The following is a 15,560-nucleotide window of genomic DNA, read 5'->3' on the forward strand; positions in this document are numbered from 1 at the left end:
ATAGCTACTCCGGAGAGATAGGAGCCTGGAGACAGGCAGCCTGAAAAACACCAGCCTGGAGTCCCACCTGCCCTCTGGATACTGGGTACACGATGAGACTTCATGGCCTCTGGATGCGGGGGAATTGCTGAATTCTGGAGGGGTCTGCGCGTCGCCTGCCATCCCGAGTAGCACTGCCATGAACGCACAGTGCAAAAAGCTGCCTTCCATCCTCTCTGTAAGTGGAGATAGCGATATTTTATTTATGTTTATATATATATATATATATATATATATTTACACGTGTAAGTGGTGCCTGCCAGCGGAAAGCAGTTTTTGTCCGGATTAGGATGCAGGGTGGGGGACAAGCGATGCACCTAGCTCACGCTCCATTTCGAGCCGTAACTCAACGCACAGCTCCCCTTAGAGCTGGAGTATTTCCTAATCCCTGCGTATTCACGCAGACCCGAGCCGGGCGCAGCTCGGTAGCGCGGCGAGGGGCTTTGCCCCCCCTTCCCCCCGCCCCGCGCGTTGCCGAAGCAGGCGAGCCCCGGGCGGTGGGGGGGGCGTGGGGATGCGGGGAAGGCGCGGAAAGGGGTGGGAGCCGGGGGCGGGCGAGCCCGGAGGGAGGGCGGGCAGCGGGCAGCAGGCAGCGGAGCGGCGCGGAGCAGCGCGGAGCAGGTGGGTTCACCCGCGGGGTGGGGGCCGCTGCCCGGGGGGGGGATCGCGGTGCCCCTCACCCCTTCTTTCCCCCGTAGAAATGGATGGGGAGGGGAAGGGAAGGGAAAACCCGCCTTCCCCCCCCCCACTCCACGGGGGAACCGCGTGGCGCAGAAGGCGGCAAAAAGCGGAGGAGGAGTTTGCGAAGCGGGGAGGACGGGGGGGGGGGGGGGGGGGGGAGCGTGTGTGTGTGTTTCCTACCCTTAGCGGGGCAGAGGTGGGTGCTCGTATTTAAGGTGTTGGCTCAAAGTCGCTGAGGTTATACGCCCCCCCCCCCCCCCCCGGCTCCTAGCAGCCTTTCAAAGCTGCCGGGTGCGTGGGGAACCCACGCACCCGGCAGCTTTGAAAGGCTGCTAGGAGCCGGGGGGGGCGGGGGTCGCAAAGCGGTCTTGGGGGATGCGAAGCGCGGTGATGCTGCGGGATGCAGGACTCAGCCGAGGAGCTGGCGCGGCGGTCCTCGGGCCGCAGGGGGTTTGCATCTGGGGGTGCTGGGGTGCCGCAGCCGGGCACCCGTCGAGAGGAGGTGTGGGCTGGGTGCCGTGTGCCGCTCCGCAGGGCCACCGTGGCTGGCGGAAAAGCCGCTGGGCCAGGGTTGCCCCGAGTCCTGCTCGAGAAAGTGCTCCCAGTTGGCTGCGGGATGCTGTGGAAGATCTTGGTAAGCGTTATTTTCCGTCCCGGAGCAAACCAGCTGTGTTAATGGAGAGCCTGGTCCAGGCAGGAGCACCAAGGGCCCCGTGTGGAGATCTTTTGTGCCGTCCTGCCCAACCCTGTAGTTAAATCTGAGCCTCTAGTTAAATCTGAGCCTCTTGCCCCTGCTAGGTGCTAATACTGCCAGACCAACACAGTCCGTGCCTGTACTAACCAGTATTCCCATCTGCCTCTCGGGAACGGGCTGTGGAGCTGCGTGCTGTGTGGGAAGGCAGCGGCGGCCAAGCCCTGGGGCTGTGGGATCGCAGACAAGTGAGCCTGTATCCTTGAGGCCAGTAGATTCCCCAGGGCTAGGGGCTGCAGGAGCGATTCGTGCAGCTGTTGGCCACAGCTGGATGTGCTTCCCGGCTGCTCCAAAGCAGGAAGCGGCCCAACGGCCCCTCAGTTGCCTGTTGCGAGCCGACACAATTGAGGGACTTCTGTGAATGCCGACACGGGAAATCCCACTCCCCTCCTGCACCGCATCCCGGCTCGGCGGCATCGTTTCCGCTCGCCAGCCCCTGCGAGCTGGCAGGCAGCCTCGGGCTCCGTCGGGCCTGCCTTCACCACAGAGCTATCTCGGGGTGTGACTAGGCAGGGATGCTCGGGTTCACTGGCTGTCCGAGTGCGGCTCGTGGGACACTGATACTGTGTGCAGTGCAGTGTCGACACCACACGTGTGACCTTCAGAGCGCTCCTGCTGTTGCCTTTCGCTCCTGGGAGAGGCTTGCTCTTGGCTCAGCGAGAAGGTCTTCACAGAGCAGGGGGCTTTCCGTACGGCACCGAAGGCTGTAACGTAGGCCCCAGGAGCTGGTTTGCAGGGTGGCTGTTTGCCCCCCAGCCAGTGCAGACAAGAGGCAGTGGCCTACGCTGTGCCGGGTACCTGGAGTGAAGAGGCCGAGGAAATTCACGCCAGCCTGAACGAGCAAACGTAGCGCCAGCACACAGGGCAGCGTGGCACCCCTGGCACCTCCACCCCGCACTTGTCCCTCTTCTCCCTTCCTCTGCAAGCTGCGTAATTAACTGCTGGCATCATTTCCCCATCATGGCATCTCTGCTCTTATTATCTTGGGCTGGGAGGTATTAATGAGCCTCTTCCTTTTTGAAGATGAGCCACGGGCTTTGTTCTTGCCCTGGCCTGACCTGTGTCCCTCCTTGTTGTGGTCTGAGGTGAAGCCAGGGCACAAAGGACAAGGCACCCGTTCACCTGCTGCCACGCTGCACCTTCCTCACTCTGCCTGGCTCCTCACCTAGCTTCGCTGGCAGAGACAGGGCTTGGAGACAGGCGCATCGGGCCAGAGCGAGCCCAGGAGCACCTGCCTGCCCTGTCCAAAGGGGAAAGCTCCAGCCATCGGCTTTGGGAAGCCAGCAAGCAGCCTTCCTCTGGGACGCACGTAGATCTCGGTTGTTTTTGTCCACCGTAACATCCAGGTCCTTGGCGTGTGTTAAGGAAGCTGCAACACCCGCTCTTATCAGCAAAGTGCTGTTTGCTTGCGGTCCCTGCCAGCTCCGTACCGACCCCACAGTGCAAACTCCACTCGTCCCCCTGTGCCTTCCTGAGCCCCCCAGCACCCAGCTCTGCCCTGTGACGCCTGGGGCTGCAGGACCGCGAGCACTCGGGGTCGCATCTCCATGCTAACTCCTACTGGGCTGCCAGCACGTTCAGGTACAAAGCACTACGCGGAGAGAGCTACAGGCGTTTGTAGATGGGCGGGAGTCAGGGATTTCACAGCCACGCAGCCATTAGGATTTGATTAAGCAGTGCAAAGTGCTTTCTAGGCTAACAGCGTGCAAGATGTGGGATGGGGAAAGAAGGCTGTGGAGTAGGGGTGGACGCTGGGTGGGTTTGGTTCCATCAGGATGTGTGGTCCAGAGGGACTCCGCTGCCCCCAGCTGAGGTTGCAGCGCGGCACTGTGCCTCATCTCCCAATCCAGAGCCTGCAGACCTGGTCGGGGGATCGGCTGTACATGGGCTCGGGGTTCCCCGTGGGGGAGAGGAGCCATGGTGCTGCCTGAGGAACGTGTATGAGGGCTGTTGCTCCCAGGGAACAAGGGAAGCTGTTGTGGAAGGGTAGGGCTGGCTCTTCGTAACTTCATTCCTGACGCTGGTGGTGTAAAGATCATCACTGTTGTGGTATTTTGGTCCAGCTCCAGCTTTTCTCTGGTCTCACCATTCAAAGCACTGGGTATGCGTAGCTGGCATGCACCATGGGTGACACGAATTGGTGAGCCTGGCATTCTGGGTGCAGCGCTCGAGGCTCTCTGTCAGCCTCTTAAGCCCTGGGTAAGCACAGTTGGGATTAATCTCCAGGAGACTATTTCAGAGGCTGAACGGGAGCAGAGACCTATTGCCTGCTTCTGGGTCACGCAGAAGAAGCCAGCAGGAAATCAGGCAGATTTCCGCAGAGCCTTCTTGCCTTCTTCCCACCACACCAGTGCCAGTGAGATCTGCTTTAGTTCATTTCCTTTAGGACTTGTCTGATGGGAAAGCAACTTGCTGTGAAATTTCCAGCTGGAAATTCCGGGAGTGAGTGGTCTGGGAAGGCACAGAGCGGGGAGGCAGGCAGGAGGCTGGAGGCGGACAGGAGCAAGGCTGGGAGGGATGTGGCTGGGTGGGAGCAGCGGTGGGATCGGAGGGGCGTGTGGTCAGCCTCCCGCTCGGCGAGCAGCCTGCTTCGGCCACGTACCAAAGCTGAGGCAGCGGGACTGGGTCTCCTCCCAGACTTCTGCCATCAGCCTTGCTGTGCCGAGGGCAAGCCACCAACCTGAATGCCGGAGTGTTCTCTGGCAAGGCTGCTGGGGACAGGGGCGTCCCACCTGGGCCACCCTGCTCGGCTTCTCCTTCTGCTGCCCATGCTGTGGCTCTGAGTGTGGTCCTCACCCCTGCCTGGTTCATCACACCTACGACAGCCGCCCACCGACGCCACGCAGAGACAGGGAGCTGATTTACTGCAACTGTGGCTGAGGGGCAGCTCGCCTGGAGAAGCTCAAAGACGGTGAGGGCTTTGGGGTGGGCAACCCCGTTTGAGTTTTGCTACAGGTTTGCTCGTGGGAAACACTCGTGAGAGGAGCTCCTTCCGTTTCGGCTTGGGGATTACCCCCGGAGAACAGCTCGGGGAGGTGGAAGGGACAGGTGGCGCAGCTCCCTTCTTGGTCCTGGCCAGGGGCTCAGGGTTAAAGGAGCTGCCTGCCCGGCCTGCCCTGCCTTTGACAGGCCTTGTCTTCTCCTGGCCTCAGGACCAGGTTGGAGGCAACTCAATTTTTTTTTGCCGGGGATATCCTCCCTTGGTGATGTGGATGAGAACCCTGATGGAATTTGCTCCAGATGGGACCTCTCGCCCTGGGGAACCTGCTGCTGCACGGGGAGCACAGTGCTTTCAGCCTGTCAGAGTTTGTAGGTGCTGGGCTGTGGCTGGGGCTGGTGGCAAGGGCAGGTCTCTTCACTGTCGTGATGAGAGTGGGAGCGTTATCCATTAACCAGAGGAGGAGACAGGCCAATGGCAACACAACTGAGCTATTAAGAAGCGATCCACCCTCCCCTGCAGCTTCTCCTTCCTGGCTTCACACCCACTCCTCATGGCAGTGCGAGGCTGGTGTGACTGCGTGGTGAGCAACGTCGGGAAATCGATCTGCCGGCGTGTTCCCGGACGGGGCTGTTACTGCAGAGGCGGTGGGAGCGGTGTGCCCGGGCGATGGTGGGCAGGAGGCACGTCTCGCTGGGGCTTGAGGGAGCTGCCATTAGGGCCCCACGTTCCCCCTGCCTGGGCTCTGCAGCTGGCCTTGCTCTGAGAGAGAAGCCTTCCATGCAAAACAAAACGCAATGGCAGCAAAGAGCCTGGCTGTCGATAAACAAACACGAGTCGTCCACCACCAGCTGTCCCTCCCTGCCCTCCCCGTGGCTGCGAGGGCGATGCGGTGTGTCAGAAGGGGATTGCTTCAGCAGGGCAGCAGCCCAGCCCCTGGGCTCCCTATCGCCCGGCATCGGCGTGGGAGGGCATCAGCACCCCTGCGTGTTCAGGCACCCGGGCAAGCTCTGGCAGCACGCCGTGCCGGATGGCCAGCCCGCTTCAGCAGGGGCTGCGATACCCTCGGGTCTGCCAGCGGGGAGTCTCCGAGCTGCCCTCGTCTCCTCTGCTCCCCAGATTAATGCAGGGGCGGCTGGGATGCCAGCAGAGCCTGCACGCCGATGCCAGCCTCTCCAAAGTGCCACTTTGGCAGGAGCAGAGCGCTGGGGGGCTCTCAAGCGGGGGTCTCCATGCTTCCCTGGGGCATCCCCAAGGATGCCAATGGTCCCAGGCAGCCCAGGACCTTGTGGCTGTGGCACGCTGGGTGGTGCCTGGTTGCACAGACGCGGCAGTGCCTGAAGGTTGGGATTTGGAGGGGATGTGACTTGCCCTTTCCCTGGTTGCGGACAGGCTTATTATTGTCGGTTGTGCAGGAGAGTCTGTTTTGTCAGGCTTTGGGCAGATGTGGGGGTGAGCTCCCCACCTCCTGTTGGCTCTCCCTGGCTGATCCTACTCGCACAAAGGTTTTCTGGTTTGCCACAGGTTGGCCGAGGCCAGCGCCAAGAGTGGGAAGTTTGGACTCTGACTTACTCCCTCTGCAGGAGGTGTCCACCTCGAGCCTTGCTCTCCACGTGTGAGACCTGAGTCCTGCCAGGCCGTTTGGGGAAGCTGAGCTGTTCAGGGAGGAGGGAAGAGGGTGCCAGACGCGGTGTTTCCGCCCTGGGTGTTTACTCCAAGTCCTTTGCTTGCTCTGTGACTCTGGTGGCATGCTGCCACCTTGGCTTTCCAGTCCTGGGTCCACAGACTGTGCGCTGCCCACGCGGCTCTGCTGGAGCTGCCGCAGAGTGGGGACGTGGCAAGCGCGGCTCTCAGCAGGCAGCATCTTCCCCTCAGCCTGCTTTAAAGCCAGCTGGGAACTGTGCAGGGGTATGTGGCTCCTGGAGTGCCCCCAACTCAGACCCAGCCAGGGCATCCATCCCTGCTCCCTCCTTTTGTTTCTGGGGATCATGGGGTGCGCTTGGCTGGGACAAAGGGGGTGAGGGGGTGACAGACATGCCCCATCTCCTGGAGCAGAGCTGCCATATCCATTGTGAGATGGCTGCATTTAGCAGCTGAAGCCAGCTTGGGGTTTGCGAGGGGCTGCGGCTGTCCGAGCAGCGAGCGGGATCTTGGCAGGACAGGCGGCTGGCAGAGGGACCGCGCGGGACCACGGCGGATGCCAAAACCTGCTTCCCTGCTTGCCATCCCCTTTCCCAGTAGGGCTGCAGACATTTGATGCCGAAAGGAGTGGTCAGCCAGGGCCCCCGTTCCTGAGCTGGCCTACAAGCCAAAGGCCGCTTCGGTCTGTGGGGACCCAAAATAGCCCTGGTATTTCTGTCCTGTCCTCCGGGCACAGCTGATGTGCCGAGGACGAAGCCAACCTCCGCCCACCACAGGCCCATCGGCGGTTCGCCCCCATGCCCGTGCGTCCGTCCCACCTTCTGCCAGGGGGCTGCTGGTCTGCAGGAAGGAATCGCCCCTCCAGATTTTGGGAGCTGGGGCGATGGTGATGCCAAGGGAAGATCGTGTTGCTCTGGCTCTGGTTGTGCTCCTCCGCCTCCCCACTAAATGGGAAGCAGCTGTGCAGCCTCTGAAAAACTGCTGAGCGGGGCAAAATGAGCTGTGCCCATGTGCCAGCCCCCTGGCAGGGCTGGCAGCCTGCTGCAGCCCCTCTGCCGAGTCCTCTGGGTGCAGGGGCAAGGCTTGCTCCATCCAGCCCAGGGGATGCTCTCCCACCTGCTTGGGGGGCTCGGGAGCAGCGTGGGGCTGCCTCTCCTGGGGGAGAGGAGCCCCCATAAAGTGCGCAGTGGCATTTGGGGTAGGGGAGCATGTTTGGGGTTCAGCTGAGCCCTCCAAGCCTCCTCTGCCGGGGGCTCTGTGCATAGCAGGGTCTCCATGCGTAGCTTGGGGAAGGATTTAGAGGGGCTTTTGAACTTTTCAGTGATTTTACAGGCTCCCCTGCCTTGCCCCTCAGTGCTGGGCTGTTTTGAGGACCTCCCAGCTGCAGCATAAGCTGTCTCCATCCTTCTCCCCCCAGCCCCTCACTGCACGTTGCTCCACGCTCATCTCCCTAATGTCATTCTGGCCTGACTCCTTCCTGGGTCTGCCAGCTCTGAGCTCAGTCCTGGGGCCAGGAACATGAAGCAATGAAGAAGGAGTCCTCTCCACTCTCCATCCCAGCACCCCGGGGACCACTGATGGGCAGGTGGGCTCCCGCAGTCCTGCTCTTCCCCTCCAGAACTGCTCCCTGAGCGGTGACCGCGGGGTAGCCATGTGTTGCTGGTAGGTACGGCAGGGTGTGGAGAAACTCATCTTGCCCCTCTCTTTCATTCCCGGGCTGTGGCACTCACTCCCAGCCTGGCCTGCCTGGGTTTCTTCTCGTGCATGCGCTGAGTCCTTATCTTCATACTTGTCTGGCTATGGGCTGTTTTGGTCTCGTCCTGTCTTGCCATGTGCTTCTTCCTCACCGATCTCACCTTTGCTTCTTTTAGCTGCAGACATGAGGGGGAAACGGGGTCACGGTCCTGTAGGCTCAGCCCATCCCTCTGACGTGCTGTTACTGCAACGCAAGGTGCGGCCGGTCGAGATACCATCTGTACAGATGGGGATTCCTCTTGAGCAAGCCCAAGCGTGACTCGAGGGGAAGCTACCAGAGCAGAAGAGGTGCATCTGGCAGCCATGCCCCACGGGGTCTTACCTAAGTGCTGCCCCACCCCGGCAGAGAGCATCCCTCTTCCCACCCGACCGGGTGGAAATGAGGAGTGTCACCTGCCTGCAGGAGAGCCGTGGTGGCCTCTGCCACCACTGCACCAAGCCCCAGGCTCCGTGCAAGGAGGACCCGCTCACGGCTCGGGGCTGCATCTGGCTGCTCCTTGTGCTTCCAGCTGAGTTTTACGTTTGCGGTGTCCGGACGTTCTCCCTAGGGGTCCTGTAGGATTTTCTCCGTTGGGAAGCGGAAATGTGGCTTCCTCCCATTGTGCCTCTTCCGCCGCGGCCCCTCTGCCAACCCTGGGGGAGCAGCCGTCCCTGGCAGAGCCAGGCCGCTGCTCCGCTGGCCACGCTGGCACCGCAAGGGCTTGGACCGGCCCTGCGGACGTGGGCTGCCGGCTGCAGAGGATGCCAGGCGAGGATGAAGGTCTGGGCTGAGGCATCCCCAGGCTCTCCCTGAACCCGTGGTGGTCCCGTGGGAAGCTGTGGCTGGATGGTGTGAGCTTGGTGTGAGCCTCTGTGCCTGCCCGTGGTGGGTCATTCTCCCTGGCCCCCCAGCCTCAGGCAGCCCCTGGAGATTCTCAGAGCTGCCTGGAGGCGCTGCCCAGATCCGAGAGGTGGTTTCTGCCCTTCTCCTTGGAAGAGCCCCTACAGATCCCTGTCTCTGCAGGCAGGCTCCTGGGAGCAGCTTATCTTTCCCTCTCTGACACTTCCTCAGAAATGACGTTCCCCCTTAATGCCTGCCCCCCCGGGCGCTGTATCTCCTCCCGCACCCCCAAACAGCCGGCCTTGGAGCAGGTGACTGCTCCGGTGTTTGTGGGGCTTTTCCTGCTTCTCCCAAGGCTGCGGTGTCCCCGCACTCCCGCGGCCTGAAGTGACCAGAAGCGAGGGTCCGGGACCAACCTGCCCATCTGGTAAGCTTCTTGCTGTGATATTAAAATGTCCCCCCGCAGCGTTTGATGGGATGCTAAGCAGCAGCTCCTGTCACCGCTCTGAGGGGTTGCGTGGATGCCTGGAGGGGTTTCCTCTGGCCGGGGACCAGGTGTGCCTGGGCTTCGGCACTCACTGTGTGCTGGGGAGAGAGGTGTGTGGGTTTGTCACGGGGCTGCCATCTCTAGGGCCTCCACATTGGTACTTGGCCAGCAATATGTCAGGGCTGGAAACCCACACGGCAGCCCCGGTGGGGAGGTGGGTGCCCACAGCCTCGTGGGACTCAGTGATGGGTGGAAGAGCCCCAGCTGCATTGCCTAGGGGGGTTTTATGGCTGTCTCTGCCCCATCACTGCCTGCTCCCCTCTCGCTGGTGGGAAGCTCTTCAGGGACAGCACTGGAGCCCCACCGGGCCCTGGGGAACTTGCTGCCCGGCTGGGTCGCGTTACCTGCCAGGGGCAAGGGCTCCCAGGGAGCCTCTTGGGGTTCCCTGACCTCCCCAGAGGAGGGACTTTGCAGCTGGCTGGTGTGCACGGTTCAAAACACTGCACAGGGCTGCGCGCTGCCCCCGCGCCAGCCGGCAGCCAAGATAACGGCCAGCGGCGGGTGCTGGGAGCGGGGACAGCCTCCATAGCTTCTGCTCTGCGGGGGGGTTGTGTGGTGGCTGGAGGAGCCGCAAGCCTGAAGGCAGAGAAGGTCTAGAGCTGCCTCTCCTTTTGCCCATGGAGGAGTGGAGGGAGCAAGGTGTAGCAGGTCAGAAACATTGCCCAGGGACCCTCACCTCTGTGGAGTGAGGGTGCTGTATGGAGGTTTTTTCTGCCTTCCAAGCCCTGGCAATGCAGAGGGGTTTGTCTTCAGGCAGCAAGGCCAGGGAGGAGGCAGAAATGGCCCCATCCTGCTCCCCGACTAAGGTCCCTCCTTGGGATGCAGGCGTGAGCAGCGCTGGCAGGAGCGGATGGCGCAGCAAGCCTGTTTGCAGAGAAGCAGGGCTCAGAAAGGAGAAGAACGAGAATAATAGGAAGTGTTAGCAGCTCCCTGATGGAAACTGCTCGCAAAGCACACCAGGAGTAGGAAGGAGCTTCTCTGTCTGCTCCACAAGAGCCTAAGCAGTTTCTTCCACCTTCTTGCAGGGGGCTCCTTGGAGCATCTGCAGAGGAAAGGTTAGAAAGCAAATCTAAACAGCAACAAGTCGCTAGGGCAAGGCGATGTTCACCAGAAGGAAAGGGAGGGCAAACTGGCTGGCTGTCACGTGTGGCCAGTAGTCCTTCGCTCCTGCCCCGGCCCCCAGGGACTGGGAGGGGAGGGAAAGACGTGACGTTCATTTCTAAGAAGAGCTAGAGGGAACTTCAGAGAAAAGCTGACTGATGAATCTGCTGCGTGTCGCGGGTGTCTGCGCAGCGATAGCGTCCGTGAGTGGTTGGGGAGGCTCCTGCTGAGGGGCCCTGGAGCTGGGGCAGCGCTTGGTAGAGACTCTGGGCTTGTGGCACCCACGCTGCTTCCCAGAAGACATTGGGCCAGGGCTTTCAGCCCAGTTTTTGAGGGAACTGGCTGGTCAAGAGGGAAGGTCCTCACACGGCTCCGTAACTGGTACGAAAACAGGAAGGAGGATGTAGGAGTCAGCGGTCAGTTTCTGCGGTGGAAAAAGATCGCTGCGTTGGGTCCCATGTTTTTTCGGTGTGTTCGTGAGTGACCTGGAAAAGGGAATGAGCAATGAGATGACAGGGCTTGCCGAGGCGACTGGATTACTCAGGTTCACGGGGACAAGTGCCAGCTAGAAAGAGTACAGAAGACCATTTCAACACTGGGCAGTAGGGCGGTAGGAAATTCAGTTTAGATAAAAGTCAAGTGATAGAGGAGGGGCAGGGGGACAAAGCCCCAGATCTGCAAACAAGATTAGACACTGAGCTGGCCATTTGCAGCAAGGCCTGGGGCTATTTCAGATAGCTCGGTGTGCGTAAAAACACATTGAATCATCTTTGCAAGTGACAAAGCAGAAATAAAGCAGGAAAGCCTTGTGCCACTCTTCAAATTGGCGTCTCACGCCCTTGCAGACCATGCGGGCCCCCAGCCCCAGTGTCTCTGGAAGGGTTGAGGGGAGCCGGGGAAGGCTGGGAGGAAAGCCACAAGGAGGACCGAAGGCGTGGAGCCGTGCCTGGATGACTAAGTGAGCTAGAATTTCTCTGTTTGGAGAGAGAGCTGTAGGGTGGATACAATCCAGGCCTGCAAAGCCATGGCTGGCATGGAGAAGCCACTCCAATGTTCATCTACCCTTTGATGGCCAGGGTGAGTGTTCCCCGGCCGAGGCCCTGCGTGTGGGGAGACAGGCTCCGAGTCAGAGGGGGAAGCAGGGATTTCGCAGAAGCGAAACCTGCTGCAGGCGATGAAATGCATGAACAGCGTGTTCCTCCGGCTGGGGGACTGGCGGAGCCGCCGGGCCGTTAGGCTGTGCCTGTGCCACCCTTACGCTCTCTTGGTGTCTGCTTTTGCCCTCTCATGGAGACAAGCTTTTGAGCCAGACCGGCCTCTGATTTGCCCCGGGATCCCAGCCCTTATTTTGGGAGGGCTTGCGTTTTTCCCAGCCGCGCGGTGGTGGTGCACAATCGCGCACACTCATACATCTTGTGAAATACAAGCACGTGTCCTCGCAGCTGGCGGCTGGAGGCGGAGGCGGGCAGGACGCTGCCCAGGAGGCTGGTTCCCCGGACCCCAGCACAAGGTAGGAGGACCTGCATGGTCAGCGTCAGGCACGCACATGAAATCTCATGAAACGAGCAGTCTCAGAGCGTTTGCCATCCTCCAGCTGAGTCACGGCCATCAGCGCTGCATGGGACTCGCACGCCCGTGCCGTGCCGGGCTTGTTCCCTGGCGACAGGTGAACCTCGGCGGGCCCCGGGTCAGCGTTCCTGCCGGGAGGGCTCTGGTGTCGCCTGGGGGAGTGAGCAGATGCACGGGATGGGGTGCAGCCTGGCCCTGCAAAGCGATCCCCTGCAAGCAGTGGCAGCGGGACGTGGGGTGCTCGCCATCGGGGCTGCTGGCAGCCCCTCGTCTAGGGACCGCAAGGGCGGTGCTGTGCTTGGTGTGGCGTAAAGGGCTTTTCTTTAAAGAGCTGGTGTTCCTGGGTATAAACCCACAGCATGCCTACCCGCCGCTGTGAAATTGCTTTGGAGTGGAAAGCTCAGCACACGCTGTGCTCCCCTTCGGCGAAGGCAGCAAGAGCAGGAGAAAAGGCGATGCGTGGGAAGGGAGAGGTCGGGAAATCTCCGAAGCCCAGTGACAAACGGGCAGCTTCAGGCATGGCTGTCCTGCAGTGCAAGTTTCTCTGCGGAGGTTAGGTGGCTTTGGTGGCGGCTGGCCCTGCCATGGGCTCCCAGGGCCTAGCTGGCAATGGGACTGCATGTGGCCCAATACCGCAGGTGTCACTTGGCATCTGTCAAGGCCTTGATGCAGTGTGAATGGGCAATTAAAATTAAAATTGTGTCTTGTTTGTACCTGCTCAGAGGCGTTAGCCTGTGGTTTGTTAAGCCCACTCCTTGTTATCTTGCTCCTTCCACTTACACATCGCTTCTGAGGGGACAAGACAGACTGCTCTATGCCCGGGAACAAAACGGGTGTCCTTAGGGCGAGCCCCCCATCGCTCCTCCTTTTCCCTGTCCCCCAGGCTGGGCAGCCACTGGACTGGGCACGGGGAGGCTCCTGCGGGAGGTGGTTGGAGCTGTGCTGCGGCGGGTGGGAGGCAGGGTGGCCTCCATCCCCCGGTCCCTTACGGTCGGGCTGCTCTCAGCGGGTGGGGGCAGGGTTGCCACCTGTTGCTGGTGTTGGCTGGGGTGACCTTTTCTGTTTGTGGTAGGGCTGTTTGTAAGAGCCGGCGGCTGGACGTGTTTCCTGCCATAATGAGTGCTGACCCGTGAGCCCCTTGGCAGGCACCGGCTCTCTGTGGAAAAAATTAGGAGGCACTTAGCGAAGTGAGACAGTAAACAAAACAGAGCGGAGAGGAGGCAGCGGCCGGGCAGCACCCGCCGGGAGGTCGGGCTCCTGACGCGGGGACGTGAGCGCTCTCCGGACGGAAGCGGGAGGCAGCCGGGAAGGCAGCGTGGCGGAGCAGCACACAGCACCGTGCCCCAGCACCCCCGGGCCCCACTGCTGAGCCCCCCCCACCACCTCCCCAGCGCCACGGGCCACCCCTTCCTCCCGCCCCGGGTGCCTGGGCAGCGGGACCCGGGCCGAGTGCCAGCCGTGGTACCCGACACCTCTTCTCCTCCTCGGCGGATGCTACTAGACCCAAATGGCCCCCGACCCCGTGACTTGAGCCGGGGCCTGACACTCACCCCCAGGCGCGGGGGGTGTGGAAGGGGACACGCACATCACCATCAGATACGCTGAGCACAGGGCTCGCTCTGGCTCTGTCCTCCCCAGGTATGTCTGTGCGGTCGGTCGCTGCCCCTGTTTCTTGGGACACCGATGTGACCTGGTGGGGGGCTGGGAGGGGGGCCAGGGGCTTGGCTGGGCGAGGGGCGGTGTGTTGAGGGCTTGCTGGAGACCCATGGGGGCAGCTGGGGTTCTCCTGCCTGTTTGGGGGTGAGATCTGTGTGCTCGGGGACAAGCAGTGGCCCCAGCCGGGTGTCTGTGTGTGAGGGGCTGGCAGTTGTGCGTGCAGATCCCGCTGCTGATCCCGGGTCAGGGCTTAGAGCATCTCCTGCCCACAGAGGCACTGGAAGACTGCTGGAGGGTGTTCTCGGATGTCTTCTCTGGAAGCCCAGGTGGCTCGCAAGGGCAAGGCAGGAGCATGCCCTGAGCTGTCTGCATGGGAAGGCAGGGGAGCCGTGCTGCGGATGGCTCCAGCGTCGTGGAACGGCACCTGCCCGTGTTGGTGGGGCGCTCGGTCCCACGCAGGGGTACCTGCCGTCCTGTGCTGGCTTTTCCAAGCAGCTAACGGGCTTCCCAAATCGCTCTCCACATCCTGCTGGCGATGTTCCGCCTCCACCGCAGCTGCAGGCTCCCCAGCCTGCAGGACCACACCGGGGGAAGACGCGAGCTGTGCCCAGAACCGAGCGGGGAACCTGCGACCAGTGACGGGGCTCCGCTGCCTTTAAGCGTGCCGGGGCTTGCCGGGACTACAGATCCCAGCATGCTGCGTCTCGCCTGCCCGCTCCCCCGCCGCGCTTGGCAGGCTGCGGGCAGGGATGCTGTAGCCCGCAGCGGTGCGGTGCGGTGCGGTGTGGTGCGGTGCGGCCGAGGGGCATGCCCCGGGGCGGCGGGGGGCTCAGCGCCGGGCGCCCCGCCGCAGGTGAAGCCCTGGGAGAGGTGCCGGAGCATCGCATGCTGCGGCGCCCGGACTGGAAAAGGACAAGGCAGGCCTGAGGTTTCTGCGGGGCGGCTAATCTCGCTCTGTCACAGGGAGAGGGGGCGGGAGGGTCCCTTTTCGGGGGTCCTGGCGGGGAGAGCGATGCCGGGGCAGTGATGGGGGTAAAGGATCGGTGGGCACTGCAGAGGGGACAGCAGTGCCAGGGACGCCCTTGGCTTTCCAAGGTGACCCAGGACATGGGCTGCATGAGCCCCAGGGAAGCGGGAAGTGGAAATGGGGGATTTGCGTGGTTTTGGAGGAAGAGGCCGCCGAATTAAATGTGTCTTTTGTGCCAGCGTGCCCCAGGCGTTGGCGGGAGGTGGGGAGGGCGCTGGGGGCGGACACAGCCTGCTGCGCATATGCTTCGCTCATAGCCCCAGGATTGGGGGCAGAGAGCTGCAGGCTCACAAATCCCTAAGTGCCTGCTGCGGAGCAGCTGGCCGAGCAGCCCGGGCACCGCAGGAAAGACGTCTCCCTTTCGGAGGGGAAAGGCTTGGTGTCCCCTGGCCAGCAGAATAAGGCTGTGTGTCGTAGCCCTTCGGCTGAAGGACTCTGAGCCACAGGTTTCCAAAGCTCCTGTGCTGTGCTCTCACCATTCGCCGGCTCTGTTCGGCTCCCGGTGCTGTGGGGCACTCACCCAGCAGCATGGCTGGCGGGTTAAAGCCAGCCCTGCTCCTGCCTAGCCTGCGTCCCTCACTCCTCCGTAAAATCCTGTTTGCTTTCCAGACGGAGAGCAGCCACGAGACTTGCTGGGACCTGCGCTGACGATTGCTGCACAAGATGACAGCAAAGGACGGGCCCCAAGATAGGTAAATGCCGGGCTCTGGTGTAGGTGTGGGGGCACATCCAGGGTACCAGGAGGTCAGGGAGGATGGGGGACCCAGAGTCTGGGGGACCCCCTCTCCTGCATGTTTTCTGGAGCTGAGCTGTCCCTTCCCCGAGATGCTCTCTCCGTCAGCTTTTCCACAGCAAACAGGCTGTAAACAGCCCCTGGTGCTGGGACACGCCTGGGGAGCCCAGCTCCCTCCCAGCTCTGGCAACGGCCACGGTGCATCTGGGTGCCACATGCCGAGGAGCAGCCAGCCTTCCCCCCGCCATCATACCCTCCTGGGGAGGGCCTCCCACCGCCCCTCGGCAGCGCCTCGTCTCCTC

The 15,560-nt window shown here is 61.9% G+C and overlaps 1 protein-coding gene across 9 annotated transcripts in view; it reads left to right on the forward strand.

Annotated features, from left to right (window-relative positions):
- The window catches only part of SLC29A1 (solute carrier family 29 member 1 (Augustine blood group)), a 33,723-nt gene that overhangs the window by 11,702 nt on the left and 6,461 nt on the right, over window positions 1–15,560 (forward strand). For 3 of the 9 annotated variants that reach the window (XM_075412781.1, XM_075412780.1, XM_075412787.1), the window contains one exon: window positions 15,135–15,217. In XM_075412781.1, the coding sequence (XP_075268896.1) occupies window positions 15,189–15,217 (29 nt within the window). In that variant the 5' untranslated portion in view covers window positions 15,135–15,188. Of the gene's footprint in view, window positions 1–626; window positions 661–8,903; window positions 9,053–11,759; window positions 11,784–13,458; window positions 13,481–14,223; window positions 14,427–15,134; window positions 15,218–15,560 lie in introns of those variants that run through there. The other 6 variants (XM_075412786.1, XM_075412783.1, XM_075412788.1 and 3 more) reach the window with 6 other exon arrangements.

Source organism: Opisthocomus hoazin, chromosome 2, assembly GCF_030867145.1.
Source record: "Opisthocomus hoazin isolate bOpiHoa1 chromosome 2, bOpiHoa1.hap1, whole genome shotgun sequence".
NCBI classification, from domain to species: Eukaryota; Metazoa; Chordata; class Aves; order Opisthocomiformes; family Opisthocomidae; genus Opisthocomus; species Opisthocomus hoazin.